Below are 24,603 nucleotides of genomic sequence, written 5' to 3'. Positions count from 1 at the left end.
AAGACTTGGACTATCAGCAGCACAGCAGCTTTCTTTTTTTTTTTTACTTGCAGCTTCTTTTTGAATTACTGCTAAGAGCAGGCAAGTGTAATATTCCAGAAGATGCTGCAAAACTCATCAGTGTGTGAAGATGCCGAGCCGTGATTAGTCATTGGAGGCAGCAGAAGCATTTTTTCTTCCCTCCCCTCCCAGTTGGACGTCTTCCCAGCATGAGGAGAACAACTCGCCGTCTTTGGTAATTGCATTGTTTTTTTTTATCAGCTCTCACAAACAAACACACATTTTCAATAAGCCTCCGAGCTCTCCGTTTGGTCGTTTCCCTTCCAAATTCATCTGGAAAATGAGGCCACTCCTGATGTCAATTTGTCTTGGATGAAGTGCGATCAAGTCCGACGTAGGAAAGCAAGCGTCTCCGCTCTGGTTGCTCAGTCCAACACGGCCGAGTCTTCAATAAGTCGCATGCATGTGAAGTGTTTCTTGTGAAGAAACTCGCCTCCCAAGCAACGCCTGAATTCACACTTGTCAGTTGTGTTGTTTAAAAGAGAAACTCAGTGGCCACTCCTGAAACGTGACGTGTCTGTCGTATGTCATCAAAGCCAATGGTGAGTATGCTTTTTTTTTTTTCTAACATTTATTAAATGTTATTCATTAAATTTATTGTTACCTTTATTAAACGGCTTGTATGCGAATTAAGGTGCCAACTCTCATTCGCCAATCCTCCCCGTCCACTTCCTTCAGATGTGTTAGGTGTGATTTTTTTTTTTCTCCCTTAATTGGCTCGGAAACGGGCTGATGATTGGCAACTTAAATATTTAACTTACTGTCACCGAGTTAGGCCAAGCCATTGAGTGTTTGCATAACATGTCTCACAAGTCATTCAAAATAGTGTCGTTTGGTGAGAAGCTAACGGTCTTGTATTCTTTTAATATTTCTTCTTTGGAAGAAAAAAACAACAGATCACATCCATCCATTTTCTGTACCGCTTCTCGTCACAAGGTTGGCGGGCGTGCTGGAGCCTCTCTCGGCTATCTTTGGGCAGTAGGCGGGCGACACCCTCGACCGGTTGCCAGAGAGATAACATTAGATTTTTATTAATTCAAGCAAACTGTAACACTTACATAAGTTACATGATATTGATTGAGTCTTTCTCTCTCTCTCTTGCAAATCAGGCTTTCTCACCTTCTCCAAACATCGAAACAGCAAATCCATACAAGCGCAGGCAAGTAAGTAGTAACGGCACAATACATTCATCAACTCAACAACACGTTTGGACAATAAGGCAAGTCGAAAAAGAAACAACAAACGGACGGACAGAAACGATGGCTGATGTCTTTTTTTTTTCTCCTGTATTTTGAGTGACACAAAATGTCTTCCGCAGGTTGCTGTTGTAGAACCAAACGAGGTAAGGCCTCTCGTCACACAGTAAAGGGGGATCTCTGTGCGTGTGTGTGTGTGTGTGTGTGGGGGGGGGGGGAGCTGCCTTCATTGGTGGTGTACCTGGTGCACCTGCACTCACAAATTCTGCATCCGTCATATGAACAAGGGACTTCCAAGTCAGGACAAGCCTCCTTACTTGTTGAAGGGTGCATTAAAAAATAATGGCTCAAGAGTCCTTCTTTCCTGATACGGACACAAGCGTCTGCGGACAAAACCTGGACGGACGGACGGGCAGAGACGCTCCCGCTCAGAGTTCCTTGGAGTTAAAGGTCAGTTGGTGGATGCACACGACAACGACACACAAATTGTTCCCAAGCCAAAAATGCAGACATGGCAAAAGAAAATGTGTGAAATGCAAAATGCCTTCATGGCTTCCTCTTCGTGTTCTTTTTTCATCAAACCAGAGGTGGGGAACAATTTGAGTTGTTTTGGACCTTTTGCCTTTACGGTGCTATTTTGGATATTTAGTTTTCTGATGAAACATTTATTTTGTTTTTGCAAGAAAGCGGATCTTGGTGAAAACGGATGAACGCAGTTGAGGGGAAAAAAGAATTTCACTGATTTCTGGCTCTCATAAAAAAAAAAAAAGCACAAATACGTCTCAAGGTCCCATGCCCAAAACGGAACAGGAAGTTTGCCATTTTGGGTCACAGCCAATTCAAACTCCCTGTAGTGTGAAAATAAAAATGCCAAATTTGACACATCAAAGAAAATAGTGTCGGCACCAAGCCTACCAAAGTTAACTCGTTTAAAAACAAAAAAAAATGGGCTCGTATATAAAATGAAATCATCAGTGTGCGGAATGTGCTGAAATCCTCGTCACAAATAACACTACCTGTCCCAGAAAATTGGATGATACATCGTCTTACGTCTTTCTCATGCCGACATAAAACACGTCTGAGCCCCAAAAACCTTCCAGTGAGTTAGAAAATACCAGCGCGTCTGATTGACACAAAGTCCGACCGATGGTTAGTCGAACATTTTTTTGTTGTTGTTTTTAGAATTGCATATTACACTTTATATGGGTCCACCATCCATAGGTTGCCCACCCCTGTTTTAAAGGTTACAGGTAGGAGACAAAAAGCATGTGGTTCTTAAAAAAAAAAAAAAAAAAAAAAAAGCCACGCAATGAAGTGCGTGTGGTCGTGAAAAAATGGAACTGAATGCGATTTTGGACCACTAGGAAGACGACGACGAGCGACACGAAGAAGGTCGGAGGCTCTCCTTCCCGAAACAAAGACGAGACAAAAGTGAAAGTGAGCGGGACGGACGACAAGCAAGTGTCTGCCGACTGCTTCCTCTTGCGTCCGTCACTCCATCCAGTCGCCTTCGTCAAACTCGGACTCGTCCTCCGAGTCCGAGTACTCGACGGCGATGCGGCGGGACAGGATGGTGGCCACGTCGTTGCCCACGCGCTCGTGTTTCGCCTCTTGCTCTCGCTGCTCCTCCACCTTGCGCAGCTGAATGCCTGAAGGGGTTTGACCAAAAGGACAAAAGTCACCTTCTCTGTGCGTTAAGGCTCGTTTTATCGAATCGTTTCTCTCGTGCAATGTGGCCGACGCCCGCCGACTCGGATTCGGTCGAAAAACGGCACCTGGTATTTTGTATCAAGCTTTAAAATGTAGCGAGATAACGAGAAGGATACGGTTGCCTCTTTCCGATTTTTCCACGTACCCTTTCGGATGGCCTCCAACAGGACACTGCGGGCGTCGCTGATGGGCGGCAGATTGGCGGGATGGTGCCTCTTGCTTCCCAAATCGTGCATGTTGGAGTGGGGAGGCGGGGCGGGCGTGGCCCCCGCCGAGGGGAAGGCCGGCACAGGGGGTGCGCCCGACAGACAGGGCGAGGAGCTCCGCGCTCCGGCCAGGGGCAGAGGGGGGGGCACCGGCGGAGGGGGCAGGGCGGCGCCGTCCGGCTGGGCCGAGAAGCTCCCGTGCGGGCCCTTGTCCGGGACCTGCTGGAGGCGGGCCGGCGAGGACGAGTGGAGGGGCGGCGCCACGGGCGGAGGAGCCGGATGGAGCACCCCCGGGGCGATCTGGAGAGGGGCCGGGGGCGGGGGGATCGCCGGGGGTTGCTGATGCATCGGCAGTGGGGGGACAGGAGGAGGAGGGGTGCCGCGGAAGCCGGAGGAAGGGAGAGGCGGAGGTGGGGGAGGAAGGGGGGGCGGCGGCGGGGCGGGGTGAGCGTTGCAGTTCAGGCCTGCTGTCCGCGCTGGAGATTGAGGTCTGCTGTCTGCGAAGCCGGAACCGGAACTGCAAGCATGTAAACAACAGCGGCAGGTTCGTCAGCGCCCCGTAACCCAATGCGTCTGCGTTGGCGTGTCAAGTTGCGCCGAAACGGACTGGGTCGTCCATTGAAGGAAGCCGCCAGCGCCAACGTAATCATCGTGAGGTCTGGATCGAACCGCGTCACAACATACCATGCCAAGAGGATGAAATGAAGACAAAATAGCCCCGGGGGGTAGCGGATGAAACTCAAAAACGGGACCCTCGTGGTGCGCCATCATTCCCTCTCATGTCAGCAGAAAAAAAAAACGGAAACTGCCTCTCATGACTTTTTATTGATCCGTTTTGGCCGTCTCTGATGCGCGACACTCCACCAACTGTCCATTCGGCACACAATCAGTAAATGGGACACTTAAAAATTCCGCCGCGCTTCGTTTCGGCATCCCGACCGAGTTGGGAAGAGATTTCTTCGCGAATGAAAGACCTCATGAGAATTGGATTCGATTGAATTTCTCACCCTTGCGCCAACTTTGCTTTTCTTCTCTTCAGAAAATGACTTTTTAAAAGAATATATTTCCATATAGTTCTGTCTCATTTGTCATCTTCAATCTTGATTTTCAGAATGCCCTTTGTTAGTTTTTTTACTAGCAAAAAAATGTTTTTTGTTTTCAGTAAAATGTTTCGTTTTATAATCTGTGATGGTGAGTTTTTATTCTGTTTTTCCAGAAAAAAAAGACACCTGCTTTATTTGTGATGACACTGTGACAAAATGTGAAACGGCGGCTCCCACCTGATGACCGAGGGCGGCTGCATGGCGGGCGGCGGCGGCGGCGGGTCGTTGGGCCGCGAGTACATTCTGTCGCCGCCGCCGCGGCTCAGCAGCTCGTTCATCTGGCTGTAGGGCAGCGCCGCCAGCGAGAAGGGCCCGTCCAAGTGCTCCATGTACAGCTGAGCCCTGCCGACACCAACGCAGGTTGTCACGCTCGTCTTGTCACACGACGTGCCGACTTGACGCTTCCGCCGTGAACGCACATTAAGTAAGCAACGGTCTATGTTTGGCAAAAGGATGACCGATTTTCATCGAATATCCTTCATGAATTGTCTTTCCTGGCAGGATTTGGAGCCTTCATCAAGAAATGTCGAACCGAGAGGGAACATCCTTACGGGACACTTCATTAGGTACCCGTTCACACTGAGCTATGTATGAAAAAAAATGTTTTTACAAGATACAATTCCAACAAACGGCATCTTTGTGGGTATTTTCGTCACGCTTTAAGCAACGGATTGGAACACAAACAGTGCAGTAAAACATGTCGACAGAAATAACAGCTGTTATTACGGACTCATTCATTGGTGTCGTGTCTAAAATTGCCGCCAGGTAGGCAAATCAGAACAAGCTGCAATGAATTCCTGATGTTTTTATTTTTTTCATTCCCTATCCACACACCTGTTGTCAGGGTAACCGACGGATCCATTGGCCTCTCTGTGTTTGTCGTCGGCGACGTCTGGCGCCAACTCGGCGCCCAGTGCCAGCTTCTGCCACTCCTTCTTACGGTCGTGGGGCGCCCGCGGCACCTTGTCGGGCTCTGCTGGCCGATCGATTCCTTTCAGCTTCAGATGACGGAGGCGGGTCAAGGGAAGAGAGGTGAACAGGTTAGTGTCTGTTGCCTTTTGACTTCAACTTGACTCTTGCAGCATGCTCATGTGAGGATTACGCAATAAGCGCACAAAAGTAAACGAGGCTTAGCACGAGATACTTTTGTGTTGATTTGTTTTGTTAGCATCCGCTGTTAGCGGTCTACTTCCGGGTAGAACGTCCAAACAATCGGGTGGTTTCATTATAAATCCGTGGGGGTCCATCTACTATTTACTGACGGCTATCTGAGAAGTGAGTTGTATCAAGTTGAGCTGGTTTGAAGTCAAAATAATAATCAGCTAAATGACTTAGAAAAGCATCACTATTATCGCTATTTACAAAATTTGATCAAATGAAGTACGGCTAAATTCAGTTGTAACATGGATTTGCCACACTGTACTCCCGGCCTCACTTATGTCAGCAGGCCTTGCATTGAGCACGCACAAATAACACACAAAGAGCAAAAAAAAATAAACACAAATAATTGCTGAGAGGTCACATACCTGCCCAGGAAGGTCTAAGTACCGATAGACCTGATCATACATGCGGGGGTCCTGCGACTATAAGAAACAAAGCAAACAAAACAAAAAAAAACACAAGAGGAGAAGCATCGGGGATGGGAGTGGTCAGAGCAAAAAAATCAACACAACACTGCACTCATCATCAAAACAACGACCGACGACGAGAGGGATGCAACGGTGTGGCGGCGAAGGCGAGCGGGACCACAAAAGGGAAAAGAGGGGAAAAAAGTGCCGTTAGTGAGACGGAGGCTGCAATAATGCACACGCAGTAGAGGGACAAACACGCTTGCGACTAACAATAGAGCAAAAAGACGATCCTCGATCATCCTCAAATGAATTGTGTTGCTTTGGCTTGAAAGTCAAACTGAATGAAATAAAAAACTATCAAATAAAATTGTCACATGGCTAAAAAGTTTTTTTAATTTGTGTTCAAACTAAATGAATCAAATCAATTCATTCTCATTGGTGGTAGTTTTTTTTTCTAATTTGTGGTAGTTACGATATGAAACATCCGAGCTGCTCGTCTAATTTGCATTAGCCGCGATGCTATTCAAGGTTCATAAAATGTGCCATATTTTATTCTAGAATAATAGCTGCTTTTGTGTGAGTTGCGATGCAAAAATGTGGCACTGAAACTGGCGGCGTTCTGTGCTACGCTATTTGGTCCATTTTTAAAATTTGATTTGACGCTGCTTGATTCTTGCTAAATGTGCAAAGCCGGAGGGCTCACGTCCGTTCGTCGCTAAGCTCCAGTCCGTTAACAATTTTTGCCACAAAAACTCGTCTCAGAGCTCCAATTGATTTGCTTTTGTACGTTGCTCGTTTCTTCACGGAGTAAATTGGCTTTCCATGAGCGTCACCGGAAAGCCTCGTTTGTAACGCGACAGAAGTCGCCTTTGGAATGGACAAGCTCCATCGGACCGAGAGCAAACGACTTTGCGACATCGTCCATACGCAGCAGCTGTTGTGTCGCGTCATGAAACCCGGTTGGTGGACCGTGTTTGGGCCACAGCGTATGCGTCTTTGCAATTTAGAGTTACTTTTGATGCCGTGAAGCTAACGCAAAGCGCAATTGGGCAAAATAAAGCAGCTGGGCGTGGCCATTTTGTGACCATTTGACCTTCACCCGACTGAGCCGGCGCATTTTAGTTTTTTTGCATTCATCTTGTCGCACGAGCATATATTTGTGTGTCACTTTACGTGCGTTCAGTGTGACACACTCAGCAGAATGCCTAAATAACAACACCCCCCCCCACCACGGCTCACGGCCCACCGCGCTGTTGACGTTAACAAAAATACATTCTTTGCTGTTGGCTCATAAAGCAGCCAGGGGCCTTTTTTTTTTTAATTACTCAACTGCAGAGAGTGCTAGCCATGTGGTGGTTGAATGGCAGATTCTTCTTCTTTTTTTATTTTTTTTTGTTTATTCTTGAGATTCAGAATAATATCAAATAACACAATGTTAGTGTAGTCTAAAGAAAACAGCTTCTGTTCCAAAACAACATGCTGTTAAAATGTTGATTTATATTCCAAAGACTTCTACTTAATAGACTTAACACGTACGAGTATACACGATGTTTATATATTGCACGTGACTAAAGGTGAATTGGAGTTACTAACGGACTATGTTGCTCCCAAAGGAGTGAGGGTGCGAGTTTAGTGGGCTGCAGGCTTCACCGTGTGGAATAGCAGATGTCCTGACAAGCGGGGTAGCAGGGTGGGGGGGGGGAGCTTACCTCGGGGGGGTTGAGGAAGGGAGGAGGAGGAGGAGGGGTTTCGGAAAGGACGCTTATAAGACCCTCGGGACGCATAAGATAAGGCATATCCAGCTGCGCACATGTAGACAGCGTTCGATGCGAGGACAAAGTGGAAAAGCAAAGATGAAAGAAGGAAGACACTTACAAAAAAAATAAAAAATAAAGCACCACTGATGGCCCAACAAGAACCAAATCGTAATTTGGACACTTTGACAACGCCAGACGCCTTTCATCTTATTCCCACCGGTGCCTCCGAGCGGCTCGGCAAATATCCGTCCAAACTAACAGAAGCTAATGGGATTAGCGCACTGCAGGTTTCTCGGGTTTCTCCTTTAACATGCGTTGCTTCTGCTGCACATTTATCAATGGATGCGCAGGCTGCAGTGTGGGAACGGAACATTTACGTCTTTATCGCCCCAACAATTTTCTAAGTAGAAAGGGACTCATTTTGTATGCAAAAAATAATCACAATCGGTTTGCAGATGCCGGTCGACCTCATTTGAAATACGTTGAATCCTCGCGTAATAGCGGTTAGGCCTTTGCAAATTTACGATTGTGGATTTGCATGTTGAATTGAGTTTAAAAGCTTCCGTCAGACAAAAGTAGTCATTTTGCCGCCAACTTGTAGGAACTAACCTGACTTGAGTTGAAGTGTTTCCTTTCGACAAAACTAGTGCTTTGATGCCATCATGAGGCATCTTGGTGCCAAAGAACTATGTTGCGCGTTTAAAGGCTTCATTCAGACAAAAGTGGTGCTTTGGCACCATCTTGTGGCTTCCATAGGCAAATTTGAAACCTGGGGGTCGATTACTTGTTAGCGTTAAGAGCTCGATCCTCATGCCTGCTCACTCAACAATTTCAACGCGCAATCAAGCGAAATATAGGTGCTCAACCTGAATCTACTCGCGAGATGACATCATCACGTATTCCAAGCGTATTTGTGCATATCATCCATCTTTTTATGGCCGCCATGCAAAAGAATAGCTTTTCTCATGCCTCACAATATGCAGCGAGGAATTCCTTAAATCCGACCCCCCCAAGAGTGATTGTCCGTCTAAGAAGGGGGGGGGGGTGTTAACTAATAAGAAGGAAATGGCTGCCGGAGGCTTCGGCTGTAAACGAGCGTAACAACCTCACTCCTCTGACGCAAATCAAGTCTTATGTACTGTGACGTGTGCGGCTGGACGATTAATTATACATGATAAAAACTTCTTCTCGTCATCGCGGCCAAGCTCGCCTCCCTCGTAAACGGTATATTGCGTTCCGAAGGACCCTCGCTCGCTCGCAGTACCCCCGTGCTTAATCCTCATCGACGGCAATGTAATGAGCTGTGATTGACTGCGAGCTCGACTGAGCCTCGAATGTCGTGCCCGCGCGTGTCAGGAAGCGCCGCATGCGTTTGAAGTGGAAAACCTTCTCGCAAGTCGTAGCCAACAGAATCGACGCGTCTGGACGCAAAATCGACTACAAAGCATTTCTGTAAATATGGAGCCCTTCATTTCAAGGGAGGGATACGGATGAATACAAGTACGTCGTTCTCCCTCTCGTCGTTTGTGAAGAATAATCCTCAAAATATTGCCGATTAGGCCCATCCCACCAGGAGTTGAATCCTCCTTCTGTCTTTTTCCCCGCCCATTTTCAGCGTGGCTCTAGAACGTATCGGACGCGATCAACTATGATTTCGTCTGGCACCACCTCGGCAAGCGTCGCCGACCGAAACGGCCCAAAAAGCGAAAGGTGCCAAGTCGCGAGACTTGCCTTCTGTTTCCGCCTCTCCTTCCGCTTGTCTTCCGTGTCCTGCAGCATCTTCTCTCGCCACAGGTCGAAAAAGTAGGAAGGGTTGGTGTAGAACTTGAGACCCTCCTTCCCGTCGTCCCTGCGCGCAAAAAAAGAACGGGATTCGGGTTTGGGTTTGCAGCGTGAGGTCATGACCCTTAATAGCGCACCCAAAAGACTGATCGCCATGGTGACAATCTGACTTGACTCACGTCGCCAACCCAAAGCCAACAAATGAGCCTGACGGATCGTCCCCAAGCATGAACGGCCTCGTTGCCTGCCGCCTTTCATGTTCTGCAGAAGGGAATGCCAGAAAAAAAAAACGGTTTGCTGGTGAAAGGAGAGAGTCGACTCTCCGGGTTTGGATTGTTCAGCCTTGGAGGCTGCTTGTAAACTTCATCGTTGGGGAGAAGTCGGAGAAGACCATTCCAAGAATTGCGAACGGATTTCCGGGGAATTTGCTTTGTCACTCCATGTTCGTCGTCCAAATCTTTGGTGTGAAAAATGTTCAGCCTTGAGATGCTCGTCATTTGACATCAATCACAAGCGAATGTGTTTCAAGTTCTTCCTCTTCACGTTCTCCCGTGGAAGCTTTTTCACCGTCACGGGAGGGGGGGATGCAAAAGCGGCTGGAACCTCCACCGTGGCACTTGTCACATCACTCTTGTCTCTTGAAGATAAAAAAGGAGCGGAGCGAAAATGCGCCGCCAAGAAATCTTCTTTCATATCTGTCGGCGCAACAGAAAAGGAAAAGACTGTGACTTCCGTCTTCCACCTAAACAACCGCCAGGCGAGGCGTGGTCTGGACGTGAAACTGAATGGGAGTTCTCTTCCTACAGACGTGACACTAGATAGGTCTCTAACCTATAAAGAACATTTGAGAGGCACAGCCGCAAAACTGAGAAAGCGAAATGGCCTTATAGGGAAATTAGCAGGGACAACTTGGGGTGCCTCCCAGGCAGTGCTCAGAACTTGTGCAATAGCCCTGTGCTACAGCGCAGCTGTTTGGGGGCGGAGTGCACACGTCAATAAAGTGGACGTCCAGCTGAACCAAGCAATGCGCATCATCAGCGGATCTCTAAGGTCCACACCGCTTCCTTGGTTGCCCGTCATGTCATCTATACCACCTCCCTCCCTCCGACGCGAACAGGCAACGCAAAGGCAACACCAACGCATCCGAATAACGGAAGCTGATACACCACTCCGGAAAGTAATAAAGGACGCCCCCCTAACGAATAGGCTGTCCTCAAGAAGACCCTTCTACCGGAGCGAAAAGCTAGACTTCTCAATCAACGAAGCCTGGAGGTCAGAGTGGTTAAACTCTGACACGCGAGGGAGACACTTAGTCGCTGACCCCAGCCTCGAGCGCCCAGGTTTCTCCTCCCTGACCAGGAAGCAGTGGACTTACTGCAACAGAATCAGGTCAGGTCACGGCCGCACCGCTGCAAACCTCCGCAGATGGGGATATCTCGACAGCCCCCTTTGCCCACGATGCCACAATCACCCGCAGGATACGGACCACCTTGTCCTGCACTGCCCGATAGCATCAATAGCTGGAGGATATGCCACCATTCACGAAGCGGGCACAGAATACAAGGAATGGATTGAGGAGCTACAAATAGAGGTGTGGCCATACGAAACTACGAACAGAAAAGGAAGGACGCCACCTTTCTTCTTGATTTTTGTCTTCATTCATTGATTGCCAATGAAGCTGCAAACTGGCTCGTGGGCCCGGTCGCACGGCAACCTGCCCGACGTCTTTGACGACAACGTGTTGTCCCAGACGCTTTTAAATGAATCGGACGAGAGGAGGAGAATGAAGGCCTTTGCTTGAAAAAGGCTCAACGGCGACGGCGTCAACAAAAGGCAGCAAATCAAATTCTGCAATTGGATCACACGAGGGCAAAGAGAATGTTGCAGGGATGGAGCGCTGCCTGTTTCATTCTGGACGGGGCCGGCAGCTTCACTCTGGGGAGAATTCCCAGTGAGCCTTCTGGTGTGAGGTGGAAAGGGGAAGGCCGGACAGAAAAAAAGAAATGAATAAAAAGCAGCCGACGGGCGAGATGCACGAAGCCATGAGAAACGAACATCGAGTATAAACTCAGCGAGCGGGTCGGAGCAGCGAATGCTGCGGCCAGTCTACATCGGCCAAATTAACCGCTGACATTTTGACCCCAACGAAGAATCTTTTGAGGCGGCGGTTCAACCGGCAGCGCTACACGGTGGATTGCGAATCGACCTCAGCTGACGACGATGTCAGCCAGTCCGACGTCCACAACTTCCCCTCACGTTTTGCGGGATTGCGCAAGATGCATCATCAAAGCCAGACGGCAGCGCCCAAATTCTGACCTGTAGGGCGTGAGGATGTTGAGAGGCGGCGGCCGCTCGCAGGCCCGGTAGGTCTCCTGCATCGGTATCGGCAGCGAGTCGCGGTCAAACAGCTGTTGGTCCTGGACGGTGCAACTCCTGAAAGCCTTCCTCATGGTGATGTCCTGAAGTGACACTGAAAGGGGAACAACAAAAGAGTTTGGCGCATCAGATCTCAGTCGGCATCGCTTTATTCTTTCTCACATCCGAGTCTGAGCTTGTGGATTTCGCTTTGACAAACACACCACGTCATCACGCCCCGTTCGGATCTTCCCAAGGCGACGCATTTCGTTCATCTGCGAACGTGCGTTTCTCGACGCAAGCCGACGCCTTCCTTCCGTCCTTCCGGCACCGCCGACGCAGCGGCCGTTGGCTGGAATTGAGATGCGGCGAGCAAGCCGGAAATCTTTTAGCACGCCGCTCCGTCTCTCTCCGATGCAAATACCGTCCTTTCTTCCCGTCCTTTGCTTTTGGACTTCAAAACAACCTTTTTCCAATCTCCGACGGCTGCTTTTGTAAGAAAGCTGCCAAACTAAAATGCGCGCGCAAGGATTTCATGTCTTGGAGCTTGAGCACTCACGCCAAACGGACGGACGGGAACGCTTTCCGAGCGGATCACGCATTGAGATACGAAGGAAACGGAGGAAGTTGGAGCCACGGGACGGGAAAAGAAGAGGAAAAAAAAAGCCATCGAGTTTGGAAACGTGGCGACCAAACATTGTGAAAGGAGAGCAAAGGCGAGGGATGAAGCGAACAAACCGGCGAGAGATTGGAGGTGCTTTTGTGGCCTGCGGCCGTCTAACGGGGCCATTAAATAAGGTTTGGGGGGCTCAAGTGAGGCTGACGGCAACACAAGATGGCGCACAGGCAGGCCTCCATCAGTCAGATGAAAGACGACCAAAGAGAACAAAGCGAGCGACGGACACCCTTGAAAGGGAGAAAGGCGTGTGGCCTTCCATTCGATTAGCCATGCGCACATCGGTGTGACCTTAACCACTGAGCCACCGGCCGCGTAATTCCACAGACCTTCACACGAACGTCTCTCACGTCGGCCGCCGGGAGAGCATCGCGTGCAATTCACTTGCGGGCGTCGTCCGAGCCGCGAAATCTTCTGGTCACTCTAAACATCCGACGACTGCTGCTTTGACACGCAAACGGAGCAGCGTCGCATACAAGCAGAGTACGACGATCCTCACGGGCCGATAAAGAACAATCACCGGAAATACATGTAGACTCGTTCGGTCCCCTTCAATGAGGCGCTTCAGAAATTGTATGAACTGGAAGGGGGGGGGGGCGGGGGGGAGAATTGATGTGCAGCGCAGCAGAAAAAAAAAAAAAAAAAGCAGTCAAGTGTGAACGAAGGAGTTATCTGGGCCAGGTTGGAACGACTTCCTCAGCAGGTTGAAGATCGTCCAGCTTGTTCTTCACGTGAGTCACAAGATTACGCCTCGCTTCTGCACGCTCCGTTTTTTTTTTGTCTTTGCCACCGCTTGTAAAAGCGACACTTTGGCAACGTTCGTCCTCGTATGACACGTTTCGAAATTCACTAAACGGCATCTGCGCAAAAGGGAAGGCTGGAAAAGCAGAAATTGTTAAAGCGTTGCGAGTGTAGTCCTCCACATGAGGCAAGTTGGTCTTGAAATTAGAACACGGAACGGAGGGCGTTACACTTGGGACGCCGCCGCCGCCGCCGCACTGGGTCGGCTCCGTATCGGCGACAACGATGCCGCTTGATGGCAAATCAATACGGCGCCTCGATTCTCTCCTCTGGCGCTTCCGCCTCAACACCAGAGCTGTGCAACAAACGGCGGCGCCTCCAAATTGGCCGGCGGCGGCACTCACGCGGTCTCGTGTCAGAAAGATTGGCTGGCTAAATCTGCATTCAATTCAACGGAGACGTTGTTTTTGTTTTTGTGACCTCACGGCAGCATGCAAAGGCCGTTTGGCTACTTGGACGCCGGCTTAGCGTTGCGCTCGCTAGCTAATAAGCACAAAGATAGAATGACGTGAGCGGAGCACGAAAAACTACGACGAGGGATCCTGGAATTTGAAGGAAGCAATTTCAAAGCAAAACTTTCCAAACGTAAACTCGACTTCAAATAAGCGAACGAATGAGCGAGGCTGCGGATGAAGTCGTACCGATTCAAGTTCTTTCTGGACTCGGGCGTTAACGTGAACACAAATGGTGCCCAAAAATGCGTTGCGCTGGTTAAGGAGGCCTTGGCTGCAAAAATATTTTTTACACGGGGGAGGGGGGGTTTGAGAACCACTTTTGGCATTGTCTGGCGTTGCCCGCTGGCACGAGTACACGCCATCCTAAGGAATAAAAAAAAAAAACCCCCAATGCTCACATTCTTCCTCTTTGGGGTCCAGCTGTGTGACGCTGATGGAGAGGCGGTCCACGCGCTCCTGCAGCGAGTTGACCCGAAAGGAGAAGGAGTGGGCCTCGTTGAACAGCTCGCCGAACAGGTCTTCCGCATATTTGCCTAAAAACGCAACACAGATGAATTGATGCCCAGGTTTCACCGCCGTTTGACACGTTGTTGACTCGTCCAAACGTGCGCGTGATGGCGGCGGTGCTGACTGAGGCTGCTGAGCTGTCGGATGACGCTGGCCAAGGAGATGTTGGTCACGCATTCCAGCTCGTTCTTGATGTTCCTCGGCAGCGCCGTGTGGCACAGGTGCCGGGGCTCGATGGTGCGCTTCACCAGCGGCATCTTTCCGCCGTCACCTGTGGGGGGCGCAATCGGTAAACACAAAACTGCACGCAGACGGGAAACCAACAGCTTAACAAAGAAGAATCTTGGAAGTCTCTTGAGTGACATCCAGAAGAGGCAGAAAATAAAAAGTGCTCTTCTTAAATCTTGTTCAGCGAGTTTGACTGAAGCGTACAAATGATCAGGCACCATAAACGGAAAACCTACTGCGCGCCTTAAAAAGAACAAAACGAGAATTGAAGATGCTTTTCGTGGTCGTCATTGACGACGCCTCGCTTTTCAGCCGCTTTTTGGGATTCCAAATAATTTGTGCGCATTTACAAAGCGGGCAAAAGGTTTTTTGTCGTGACATGATGACACATGACAGGACTTTTCCCACCATTTTTCATGGCTTTCCCAAGACAAAGCGCCTCGCACACACGCGTGTGCTCGTTTTGGCTTCTTGTGGGAACATTTCAAATCAAGTTTTTGACATTAATGCTGAGCAACGGTTGACACTCTGCTTTCGATAATTATTGATATTCTCATGAGATCATGAGAAGCCACTCGGATCATAAAATTTCACAATGTGTGACGTCAGCAAACATTTTCTGTAAGATGTCAGCGCACTTCGCTCGTCCCCCCCCATAGAAGGAAGAGAACGATGTGAATGTCGTCGCCGCTCCCGAGCGGGTCGTCACTTTCATGCCAATCAGTCGAAGCAATCACTGTCTCGGTCACGTCGGGCTGAACGTACGCAAAGGCATTGCTGATAATCGCAAAAGCAAACAAAAGATTTCTGGCGTCGGCCACAATGGCTTCTCCATGACGACGGCTTCGGGCAAATGACACTCGATTGCACCGCGAGTCATCAAAAGAGGCTGACGGGGATGACGCTTTCGCTTTACGTCGGTCGCACTCCTGACTCAGCCGATGCAAATTCCATTTCTTCCCGAGTAGAAAATATCATGCGATGCCTTTAAAATAGACAATGAAACTCCGAAGACCATCTCGGCTAAGCTCAAACTATTACCGTCGGCGGCCGAAAAATGAGTGTCGTTATATACTTTGTCTGCATGTGTCGCCATCACTTGTGTTCAGATTTTGTTGCGAAAACTTTTACTAATACCAGAACTTGGCAGTCCGTTCCGGACCTCTGGCGGAGCGGCGTCGGGGGCTGACAATTTTTTCAATAAGGCCGGAGGGTCGAGGCCGGAACGGAACCGAGATCGCGGCAAAACGGGGTCAAGTGCCCAGCTCTATTTCCGTTAGCCCGTCTGTGGCATTTTGTGTTGTGCGTTAGCATGATGCTAGCAAGGATGTCATTCAAATAGTTTTCTTTTTAAAAGCATCCAAAGTAGACAACTGTTGCAAACCAAAGAAAGTCAAAGGTTGGAAAAGCGAACAAGATCCAAATGAGAGCGACCAGAAATAGCTACTTTTGCACTGTAACAAATATTGTACTTCATTACATCCTAGCACTGCCAAATATGTTCCTCTTCCCGCTTCTGTGCTCTGTGACTCATCGCCACGGTAACAGATCCTGCGGACATAGCTCTAGCCTATCCCGAGCGAACATGTGACATTCCTTGAAGGATGAAGACGTTTGATGTCGTCTGATGCAGCCAATATGTCGCGTTTGCGTGGACCGCTCGGTCTGGAGCACGTCAGGTGGCTTCCATTTGGACGCGAGCGCCATCGTGTCGCACGAGAAGCGCACGCTCTTTCCTGTCCTGACCAGGCTTGCCAAGTCCAATCGCTTGCGTCACCGTTTTTTTGTTTTTTTTTTGTGAGTCAAACAATGATAGACCAAATTTTCCAAGTCAAACTGGCTTCAGAGGCAAAATTTTCAACCAAAAAGAAATGATAAAATTATCACTCAAATTACCGCTAATTACTTCCTGCGTCTTTTATTTTTTGGTGGGTCTTCTGGTGTTTGACATGCTTCACAAATTTCTTGCCGCTCAGTCAAAGTAGCTTTAAGGGGCTGAATTTGAATGAAAAGACAAAGATTCAGTGTCTGTGATCGGGTCCATTCGAAGCAGCATCAATGATCAACTTTGTTCTGAGCGAGGAGACGCAAAGTCCTCTCGAGCATTTTCTTCCAAATGGATTTGAGTTGAGTAGGCATTTATTACGCTCAATTTATGTCAGCGTCCCAACTAAATATTCATGGCCGTCCGACCTCAATGAGACGAGTGTCTGATGAACAAACAGAATCAAAGAAGTTGATCTGCTGAGCGCACAGCAATGAATAATGAACGCCTGGCTTTTAATAATAGATGCCTCCACGCTCGCACTGCGCTTGCTTGGCCTGTGAGGGAAATTTCATTAGCGAGACTCGCTCGCCGTACGCGCTGATGCCAAGAGGAACCGGCAGCTCCGGCAGCTGCAATTACCGCCGGAGACCCCGAAAGGAACGGGAGGCCGCTAGATTCGCAACGTCACTTATTAGAGTCCAAATGAATCCAACAGAACCTGTCAAAAGCTGCACGGAGACGAGCAAGCGACAGGCCGGGCGGGGAAAATCTTCTTTGAGTTGTTCCCTTCAAAGTTATTCTCAAAAACAAAAAAGCATTTCCGTTAAGGATGTGCCACGTAAGCGTCGTGTGGTGACGCAACTTTGTATCCGTCCGGCCGTGAAACGTGACGACGACGAACAGACAAAAAGCAAACGGGAATTGTCGCCACCAAAGCACGTTAGAAATTGTCAGCTTGGCAAACGAGGATGGAAAGGGAGAGCAAGATTTCCGGGTTTTGACGCCTCAAACTTGAGAAGCTTTATGACGCACCGCACTTTTTGCGCTTTGAAATCTGCAGCAGTTTTTTTTTTTTAATCGAGCAAAAATAAAAGAAATCAAAACTAAACTGAAGCATTCACCCAGGAGGGCCCGCCCGACGTGTTCGCCACCACTTGGCTGCGACATTGGTGGGACTTGACCAATCGTCCTCGCCCGCGAGCGAGCCTTAAAGCGGAACGCTCGCTTTCATTTATTCGACTGCAGTGAAACCGGCACCTCCAACTCTCGCCTGCAAAGTGGAGGATGGCAAGAGAGCGGACGTTTTCTCCCCCGGGCACCTCTGGAGAGTTTTGCTCGGAAGAGCTGATTAAGAAGTTATCGCTCGAATTGTTGTGGCGTTCAAGTTGAACTCGGAGTGGAGTGTGGAGGATTTTTTTGGGGTGGACTCTTGATTGTCACACGTACGGCGGAAAAAAAAAAAGCAGCAGCTTGTCTGCGGCTTCCTCTCCGTTTGCATCGGTGTCACTGGGGAGGCTGCCCGCAACATGAAGCTCTCTGCCGGCGCACCTGTCAAGACATTAGGCAAATAGTTGCAGAGGAGAGTGCGCCATACTAGATTGAAACCGCCAAATTGGATCGTTCACACAAATCTCAAATCAAATCGAGTAGCTCAAATCATCTTTTCTCATTGAAATGAATAGAAAGGCCATTCATCGGTTGCCCCCCCCCAAAAGAAAAACGGTCACGTCTTTAATGTCAGAGAGGCGCAGAATGACGTCCTTGACGACATGGACCGCTGATTCCGTTCAGGCGGCGTTCCTAATAGACGCCTCTCCCCATCTACAGTTGAGTAAAGGTCCCAAGCCGCTATTTGCAGGAAAAGCGTTGACGTTAAACATAAACTCGACACGTTGATGATAGCGTCGCATTCTACAAGCGGCCAATCCACGGCACTGATTGCCATTTTAATGTTGCGTCGCGTGCGGCGTCCTCAAAAGCGGCCATGTCCAAAAGAATGACATTTTGGCAGTCACGGCGAGCTTGGCTGGCGGGATGGCTTCCCTCGCTGACCTGAAAGGCAGCGAATCGCATTCCCGCATCTTCCAGTCCACTGCAGTGGCGCAAGATGCGCACATGCACGCACACGCGTGTTCCAAAGACGCAAGACCTTCAGAAAGTCAAAGTGCAAGATGCATCAATGCGAGTGCTCGCATACGTTTTAGACGAGCGCTTTGCGAGTCTTATATAACTGCAGCTTCATGCACCCAGACGCGCACCAAGCTGTAGGCATGCATCTAGAAATGAAAGCGCTTACGTAAGGGCCACTTGTGTCCTCGCCCCCCTCCCCTTTTTTTTTTTTTTGTCTTCGCCATTCAGTTTGCTGAGTGGATTACTTTATTTTTGTCATATATTGTTCATCATCCACCAGATGCCGCCCACGTGAAAGGCCGAAAATTCAAATTCCTCGCAGATTAGCGTCCTCATTTGTTCAGTATACTTTTGGGAGCAATTGGATTCACTTTCTAGCACAAGATCTTTTTTTTGTGGGAGCCAACGCAAACCAGGATTGCACACAATTTTGTGGGTCAACTCATGTTTGCCACACCTCATAGCGGCTTTCGTGGCTGAGTTTTCTACTAAGCCACTAAAACGCCCGTTTTTCAACAGTGGTTGACTCTTTCTTTATTTTCAGGCGCTGCTTCTTGAGACTTTTTTGTGGGTCTCGTCATAAGCGGCATTTTTACCAAATTTTAAGCAGTTCAATTCAACTGGCTTCAGAAGCTTAAATTTCAACTGAAAAAAAGAAAAGGCCAACATGACACAAAAATTGACTTTTCAAACCAAAATGTTTGACGTTCTGATGTTTTCAAGCATGGCTATTAAGAGGTTTTTTTTTTTTTTTTTTGGTGGATCCCATCCTGAGAGACATTCCAACCAAATTTCATGCAGCCAAATTAAACAAGCTTCGGGTCAGAATTTTCCATGAAAAAAAACAAAACGCTCAAATGAGCCTAAAATTGTTGTTTGGAAGCAAACTTCCTGTGTTCTTCTGGGCTGGGCTTGTTCATGAGCAACATACCGAAAGAATATCACGTCACTCCAACAAACTGGATCGGACATTTTGAAACCAACATGCAAGGATTCCGAATCATGACTCCTTTTCGCACTGCGGTAGTCGTTTGTCCTGTTGCAATGACAGCACTTAGCTCGGAGCTCGCACGCTGAATTGATTCCATAATTTGAAGGCTGTCCAACTGATGAGTTCACTCATCACCGCAGACAAAAGCCAATGTTCCCGTTGGACGTCATAAAAAGTCCCGTTTCATCACCCAGCAGGTTTTTGTGCTCGAGGGGGCTTGCCACGTCCATCCAAAGCTGGATCCTTGCCGTCATTATCGGAAGGCGCATCTTAATTGCAAGCGACACTTTTTAAGCGCCTCTGCTGTAAACTGTACCGGGGGAGCTCATGAATCATTTAGATTACAGCGGTCTTCAATCCTGTTCCTCGAGGGCCGGTGTCCTGCCCGTTTTCCACCTCTCCCACCTGAGCGATCGTTAGCTAGCTTTTGCAGACCTTGCTGATTATCTGAGAGTTGGAAAACCTGCAGGACACCGGCCCTCGAGGAACAGGATTGAGGACCACTAATTTAGAAGCGACTTGATTTGCCTTCAGTGCGGAACCGATTGGAGCACTTTCACGCAAAAATGCATCAGCGGATGTGTGACGACATTAAGCGAATTCCGTTTTACTGTTTTGCCAAACTTACGGCCGGGAGGCGTGGACAGGGTCGGCAAGTGAGGCAGTGCCGCCTCCTTACTGTCGATTGCGTGCGAAAAGTTTAAAAAAATCAATTGCGACGATTGCATTCAGTAGTCACGAACCTCACGTCACTAATTTGCAGCGTCTCTGTGTGAAATGTCTCGTTTTGCTTCTTCAAATCCAATTATTTACACTTCCAAGGGCAGCTGCACTCTTTGAAAGTCATCCTTTTAGACTTCAAAGAATGCTTGGAAGAGGGTTTCTACTCTCGTCAAATCGTTACGGGAAGGTCAACATCGGCCTCTCCTCAACTCAGCTGTCAGCGCTCGTAAAAATCGCCGTTCCGGAAAATCCTGTATCGCGTTCCAAAGCAAGCTAACGTTATCGAACACGATCCAAACACGAAGCGGCGGAGGAGTGGCCTGGATGCTTTTTCATTCCCCAGAGAATAATCGGATGTCCCTTCAGTAGCTTAGTTGGCGCCAGAACGTTTGCCACCGGACCTGTTTGTGCCTTCCAGTCGGTGTCTATCAGTGCCGATGCTTAAATGTATCGTTATTTACAGCCTTGTTGCAAGGCTTTGGGCGACACTGACATTTGGATGTGAGAAGACGCAAGAAAAATGCACCAAGACAAAAAAATAAATAAAATGGTTGCGGTTCAGTTAACGCGCAACGTCAGATGCAAAACGGATGCGTGGATGTCAGAAAAACTGCAATTAGCCCGGGACCGGTCCAAGGTGTACCCCGCCACTCGCTCAAAGTCACACACCGTAGCCACCAGCTGAGCCGCCATTCCAATAGAAAACGGACGGCTTTCATTTCAGCGCCAGTCAGCAAAAAAAAAAACAACACATTTCTGTTGTCGTGCAAAGAAATTGCCCAAACAGCACATTCGGACTTGGTTTTAAGCGTCACGGGCCACTAAATTGTCATCGTGAGCAAGTCCGGACAACAAGCAAGCGCGGGGGAGCGAGTTGCAAAGTAGCAGAGAAGCACAAGGCCGAGCCGTCCGAACGGAGCCTGGTGTCCGACTGTCGGGCCGGCACAGAAGCCGCATTATTGTGGAGCCGTGAGCTCGTGCCAAGAAGACCAACAATAGTTCCTGTGTGAGTGTCTGGCAGCGTCTGGAGCATCCCGACAGCTGAGAGCTCGGCGGTGGCACGTCGCATAAAAGGGGCCGCTTCGCAATGCAACTTTGCCGCCACCTTATTTGGGTGATATCCTCTACTTTCGCGACGTCCGGCGAGGAACGACAAAATGAGGCGACTGCTTCAGGACCAGAGCGATGTCAACAAAGATGAGAGATCCAACGGCCTGAGCAGGAGGCGGGCCAATGCGCCTCGGTCACACGGCCTTCAGAAAAAAAAAAACGCGGAGGCAAAAAAAGAAGCATGAAAACGGCAACGTGAGCCTCCTGCTATCCTCATATTTATCTTTTTTTTTTTCAGCGGCGGAGCTACGTGGTGGCCTGATCCTGATCCTGCTTGTATTACGAGTGTGTTGAGAAAGGTGTGCATTTGAATTCATTTCATTCCTTGACTGCGCATGCTATGATCATGACAATGACATGCGGATGGCGACCCAAACCTTTGGATTTGGGTCGCCATGCGCATCGCAATGCAGGAGCGGATTTTGAAAATAATATTTTGAGCGTTTTTGTGCGGCCCATTCGCAAATGTTGGGGACGGCTGCCATAGTTGTTGTGAAAACCGATCCTACAGCTGAGTCATGTGACCGCTTTGGATGCCACAGCCCCAAGGTGTTAACGTGAACAGCTGCAAAGAGGCAACGCGGCCTCGTTCGCACATAGCACAGAGCACACGCCATCAAAGTCCGTCTTGTTTAAAGTCTTCACCATGATGCGATGGCAGCACATCACACGTCAAATTTTGAGGCACTGAGCGACATTCACGTACAGCTCAAATTCTGATCGTTGTTTTTCCTATCACTTGAGTCTCAGATCTGCTTCCGGGACGACGCAAATGATTTCTTGTCCGATCGTATTTCAACCTCACCGTGTTGCCGTCTGATCGTAATCTGCCCGAGGCTTTCGCAATCAGTCGAGCCGGATGATTTCATTAGAAACGAGTTCGCAATGCGACTGTTCCTTTAACCCATCGGACTTCAATTTGGACCTCACAGGGGTCCGGATGATGTCATCATTTTCATGACCTCTGATTGGCCGGTCCGAACAAAACTTCTTCGGGCAGAGTTAGGCTAGCAACATTTAAACGTAATAATCAACATCTCTGGTGAGAATGAATAACCATCTCGATTTTGTTTTTAATACAGAAAAAAAAGCAATATATTGTATTAAAAAAAATAAACCGATTTATGAAGTGTAAATGCTATCCAAACTAACGTATGGCTAAGTGAGTGACATCATGATGTCTGAGCGCGAAACAGCAGCTTCTAGCGATTATTTTCATTTGTCCTGTTCAGTCGGCGTCAGAAAGTACTTTTAGTCGTCTTTCCCACTTCACATGACTTAGTTTGATCTCCTCTGGGATGCCGAATGGACATCGGCCGGTTACGCGTTGGCCAAAGTCCAGCAGTGCCGATATTCTCCACTCAATAAAATACGGACCGGTACGTGTCAAATAAGGGAGAAAGTAACGACGCTGTCGTAAACAAGCTGCCGGTGATTTTGAGCAGACTGGGTAGCTCAATTCGTGGAGGTCAGGTTTTAAGAGCAAACATGGTGAAGCGGCATTTAACTGTTATGCTGCACCCAAATGAAATAAATGGCCTAAAAATGTGAAGCCAGCCCCAAGTCTAAATGCTTTGAAATCCAGGTTCAAAACAATGCTGATCTTTACGTTGTTTTAAGATCTTTGAGGCATTTTTGAAATCAGTGTCAATCTTCTACGCTCTTTGCGCAGTTTTAGAACGCTACTTTTTATTTCTTTCGTCTTTAAATCTTCTGTTCGTGCAAATGTTGTCACTGTATGTTCTTTTAGTCTTGTTAACAAGCTGTTTTGCCTCCAAGTGGATTTGATCAAATCAAACTCCTCAACGCCATGCGCTGGGTATAAATAAGCAAACATTGGCTGGGTTCACGCTGGACCCAGCACTGGGTTAGCGAGTTCACCCATTTTGGGCTACTTTCGACCCAGCAGTCTTGAGCGTGCGCAGAGAACCCACACGAGCATGTGTAAATCATGCAGACTCCGCTCAGGAAGGCCGGAGCTGAGATTCAAACTCAGAGCCTCAAAATGGGGAGGCAGACGTGCTAACCGCTTGTGCATTGTGCCGCGAGAAATTTTCAAAACTGTTACTTCAAATAGACAGTTTTTTTTTTAAATAACTTTTTCATGGTGGAATTGAGGATACCTGCACCGCAAAGGTACCTCGTGTACGTTTTACCCCCAATGAATGTAATCCCATCATCATCTTGAAGCAGATTTCCTCACCAAATGACGCCGTTTAGAGTGCCCAGTCTAGTGCTAGTCGTACAAAGAAGGTTTCAGATTTCACCAAGCATGATCTTTTTTTTTTTTCCCCTTCTTCTTTTTCCACTGTGCTACAAGAAGCCTCCCCATCCCCCATTACACGGCAACTGCAGGCTGTGCTGGCTGATAGACCCCATCCATCCTCTCCAGTGGGCAAATTAAATCACGTCGCCTTGAAGCGCAGGCGTTTGCTTAAGCAGCAAAAAAAAAAAAAAAAATCCTGACAGGCACGTGTTATATGATGTCTGCTTGGTCCTCTTAACGGTAAATATTTGCTCTGCCACTAATGTGATGTTGCGCAGGGCCAACATGTCAAGAGGCTGCTGCCCAGATGTGGGGCACGCTGCAGTGCAATTACTTGAAAACAGCACCAAATGTAACTTGCAACCAATTTGTGGCTTTGCCCCCACCACTTTAAATCGGATTAATGCCCCTATGTGGTAGAGTCGGTACTAAAGTTGCGACGCCTGCTTCAGGCTGTAAACCGGAGAAACATCCTTAAATGTCACACACGAGTGTAAAGGCACAAAACATGCACGCACTTTGGACAACTACCTGTTTGGTTCGATTGAATTCCTCTTCTTCCTCTTTCCCCCTTTTTTTTTTTTATTCTTTCCGATCCATCCTCATTTGGGGGTCGAGCATGCCGCCGTGTGCAAGCATTTAAATCCCCGGTTTGTGTCCATGACTGTCGCTCGTATCAAATGTGCTCCTCCGCGCAAGAAGAGGCGGAGGAGGAGGAGCCGCACACTTTTCTTCCGAAGTGGATTTCTTTGGTTTTGAGATGAGTGGAATCTGCACCAAGGACTGTCCGTCGACCTATCGTAGCATGTATGTTATCAATATGTTACATTTGTTCATTGTAAATGCACGTGATGATTATCCCCGCTCGATAACGGGGTTCAAATATTGTTAATACGCCGCGCAATGTCCCCGTGAAAAGTGACGATAATGGTACGGACCACTCTATTGTTAGGGCGCCAAAGCGTCCTATGCAACCGCTCCTGTGTGGAAGGAGGCTAAACCTGCGCAAATTTATACTCGTCAGTTCATGTTTTAAAATGTGTAAATGCTACAACATGGTGGGGATTATTTTATTAATTAATTATTAAGTAATAAATACAATAGACAAAAAAAACGTGAATCAGATTTTACTTGGTGTTGATTATTCATTTATTTGACACCATGGAATATAATGAAGTTTCTTTTTAATCCAAAAATATTTTAACATA

The 24,603-nt window shown here is 48.3% G+C and overlaps 2 protein-coding genes across 4 annotated transcripts in view; one reads left to right on the top strand and one right to left on the bottom strand.

Moving 5' to 3' along the window:
* Window positions 1-909: 909 nt before the first annotated feature.
* On the bottom strand, window positions 910-24,076 carry wasf1 (WASP family member 1). 3 transcript variants are annotated; one of them, XM_088286227.1, is made up of 11 exons: window positions 23,927-24,076; window positions 14,304-14,450; window positions 14,071-14,205; window positions 11,702-11,855; window positions 9,335-9,452; window positions 7,556-7,648; window positions 5,802-5,858; window positions 5,110-5,273; window positions 4,453-4,617; window positions 3,112-3,689; window positions 910-2,905 (listed from the first exon to the last, which is right to left on the bottom strand). In XM_088286227.1, the coding sequence occupies exons 2-11, from the start codon at window positions 14,434-14,436 to the stop codon at window positions 2,748-2,750; spliced, it is 1,755 nt and encodes a 584-aa protein (XP_088142353.1). In that variant the 5' UTR covers window positions 14,437-14,450; window positions 23,927-24,076; the 3' UTR covers window positions 910-2,747. The 3 variants fall into 3 exon arrangements, with proteins under 3 accessions (XP_088142353.1, XP_088142351.1, XP_088142352.1); XM_088286225.1 differs by lacking the exon at window positions 7,556-7,648; XM_088286226.1 differs by lacking the exons at window positions 5,802-5,858; window positions 7,556-7,648.
* The window catches only part of cdc40 (cell division cycle 40 homolog (S. cerevisiae)), a 29,193-nt gene continuing 9,176 nt past the window's right edge, over window positions 4,587-24,603 (top strand). Inside the window, exons 1-3 of the mRNA XM_088286228.1 lie at window positions 4,587-4,699; window positions 4,777-4,841; window positions 5,120-5,315. Of these exons, the coding sequence (XP_088142354.1) occupies window positions 5,280-5,315 (36 nt within the window). The 5' untranslated portion in view covers window positions 4,587-4,699; window positions 4,777-4,841; window positions 5,120-5,279. The remainder of the gene's footprint in view (window positions 4,700-4,776; window positions 4,842-5,119; window positions 5,316-24,603) is intronic.

Source organism: Idiotropiscis lumnitzeri, chromosome 21 (assembly GCF_059441095.1).
Source record: "Idiotropiscis lumnitzeri isolate Australia: NSW breed Sydney's pygmy pipehorse chromosome 21, RoL_Ilum_1.0, whole genome shotgun sequence".
NCBI classification, from domain to species: Eukaryota; Metazoa; Chordata; class Actinopteri; order Syngnathiformes; family Syngnathidae; genus Idiotropiscis; species Idiotropiscis lumnitzeri.
The sequence above is the reverse complement of the archived record's forward strand: the minus strand, read 5'-3'. Positions and strand labels throughout refer to the sequence as shown.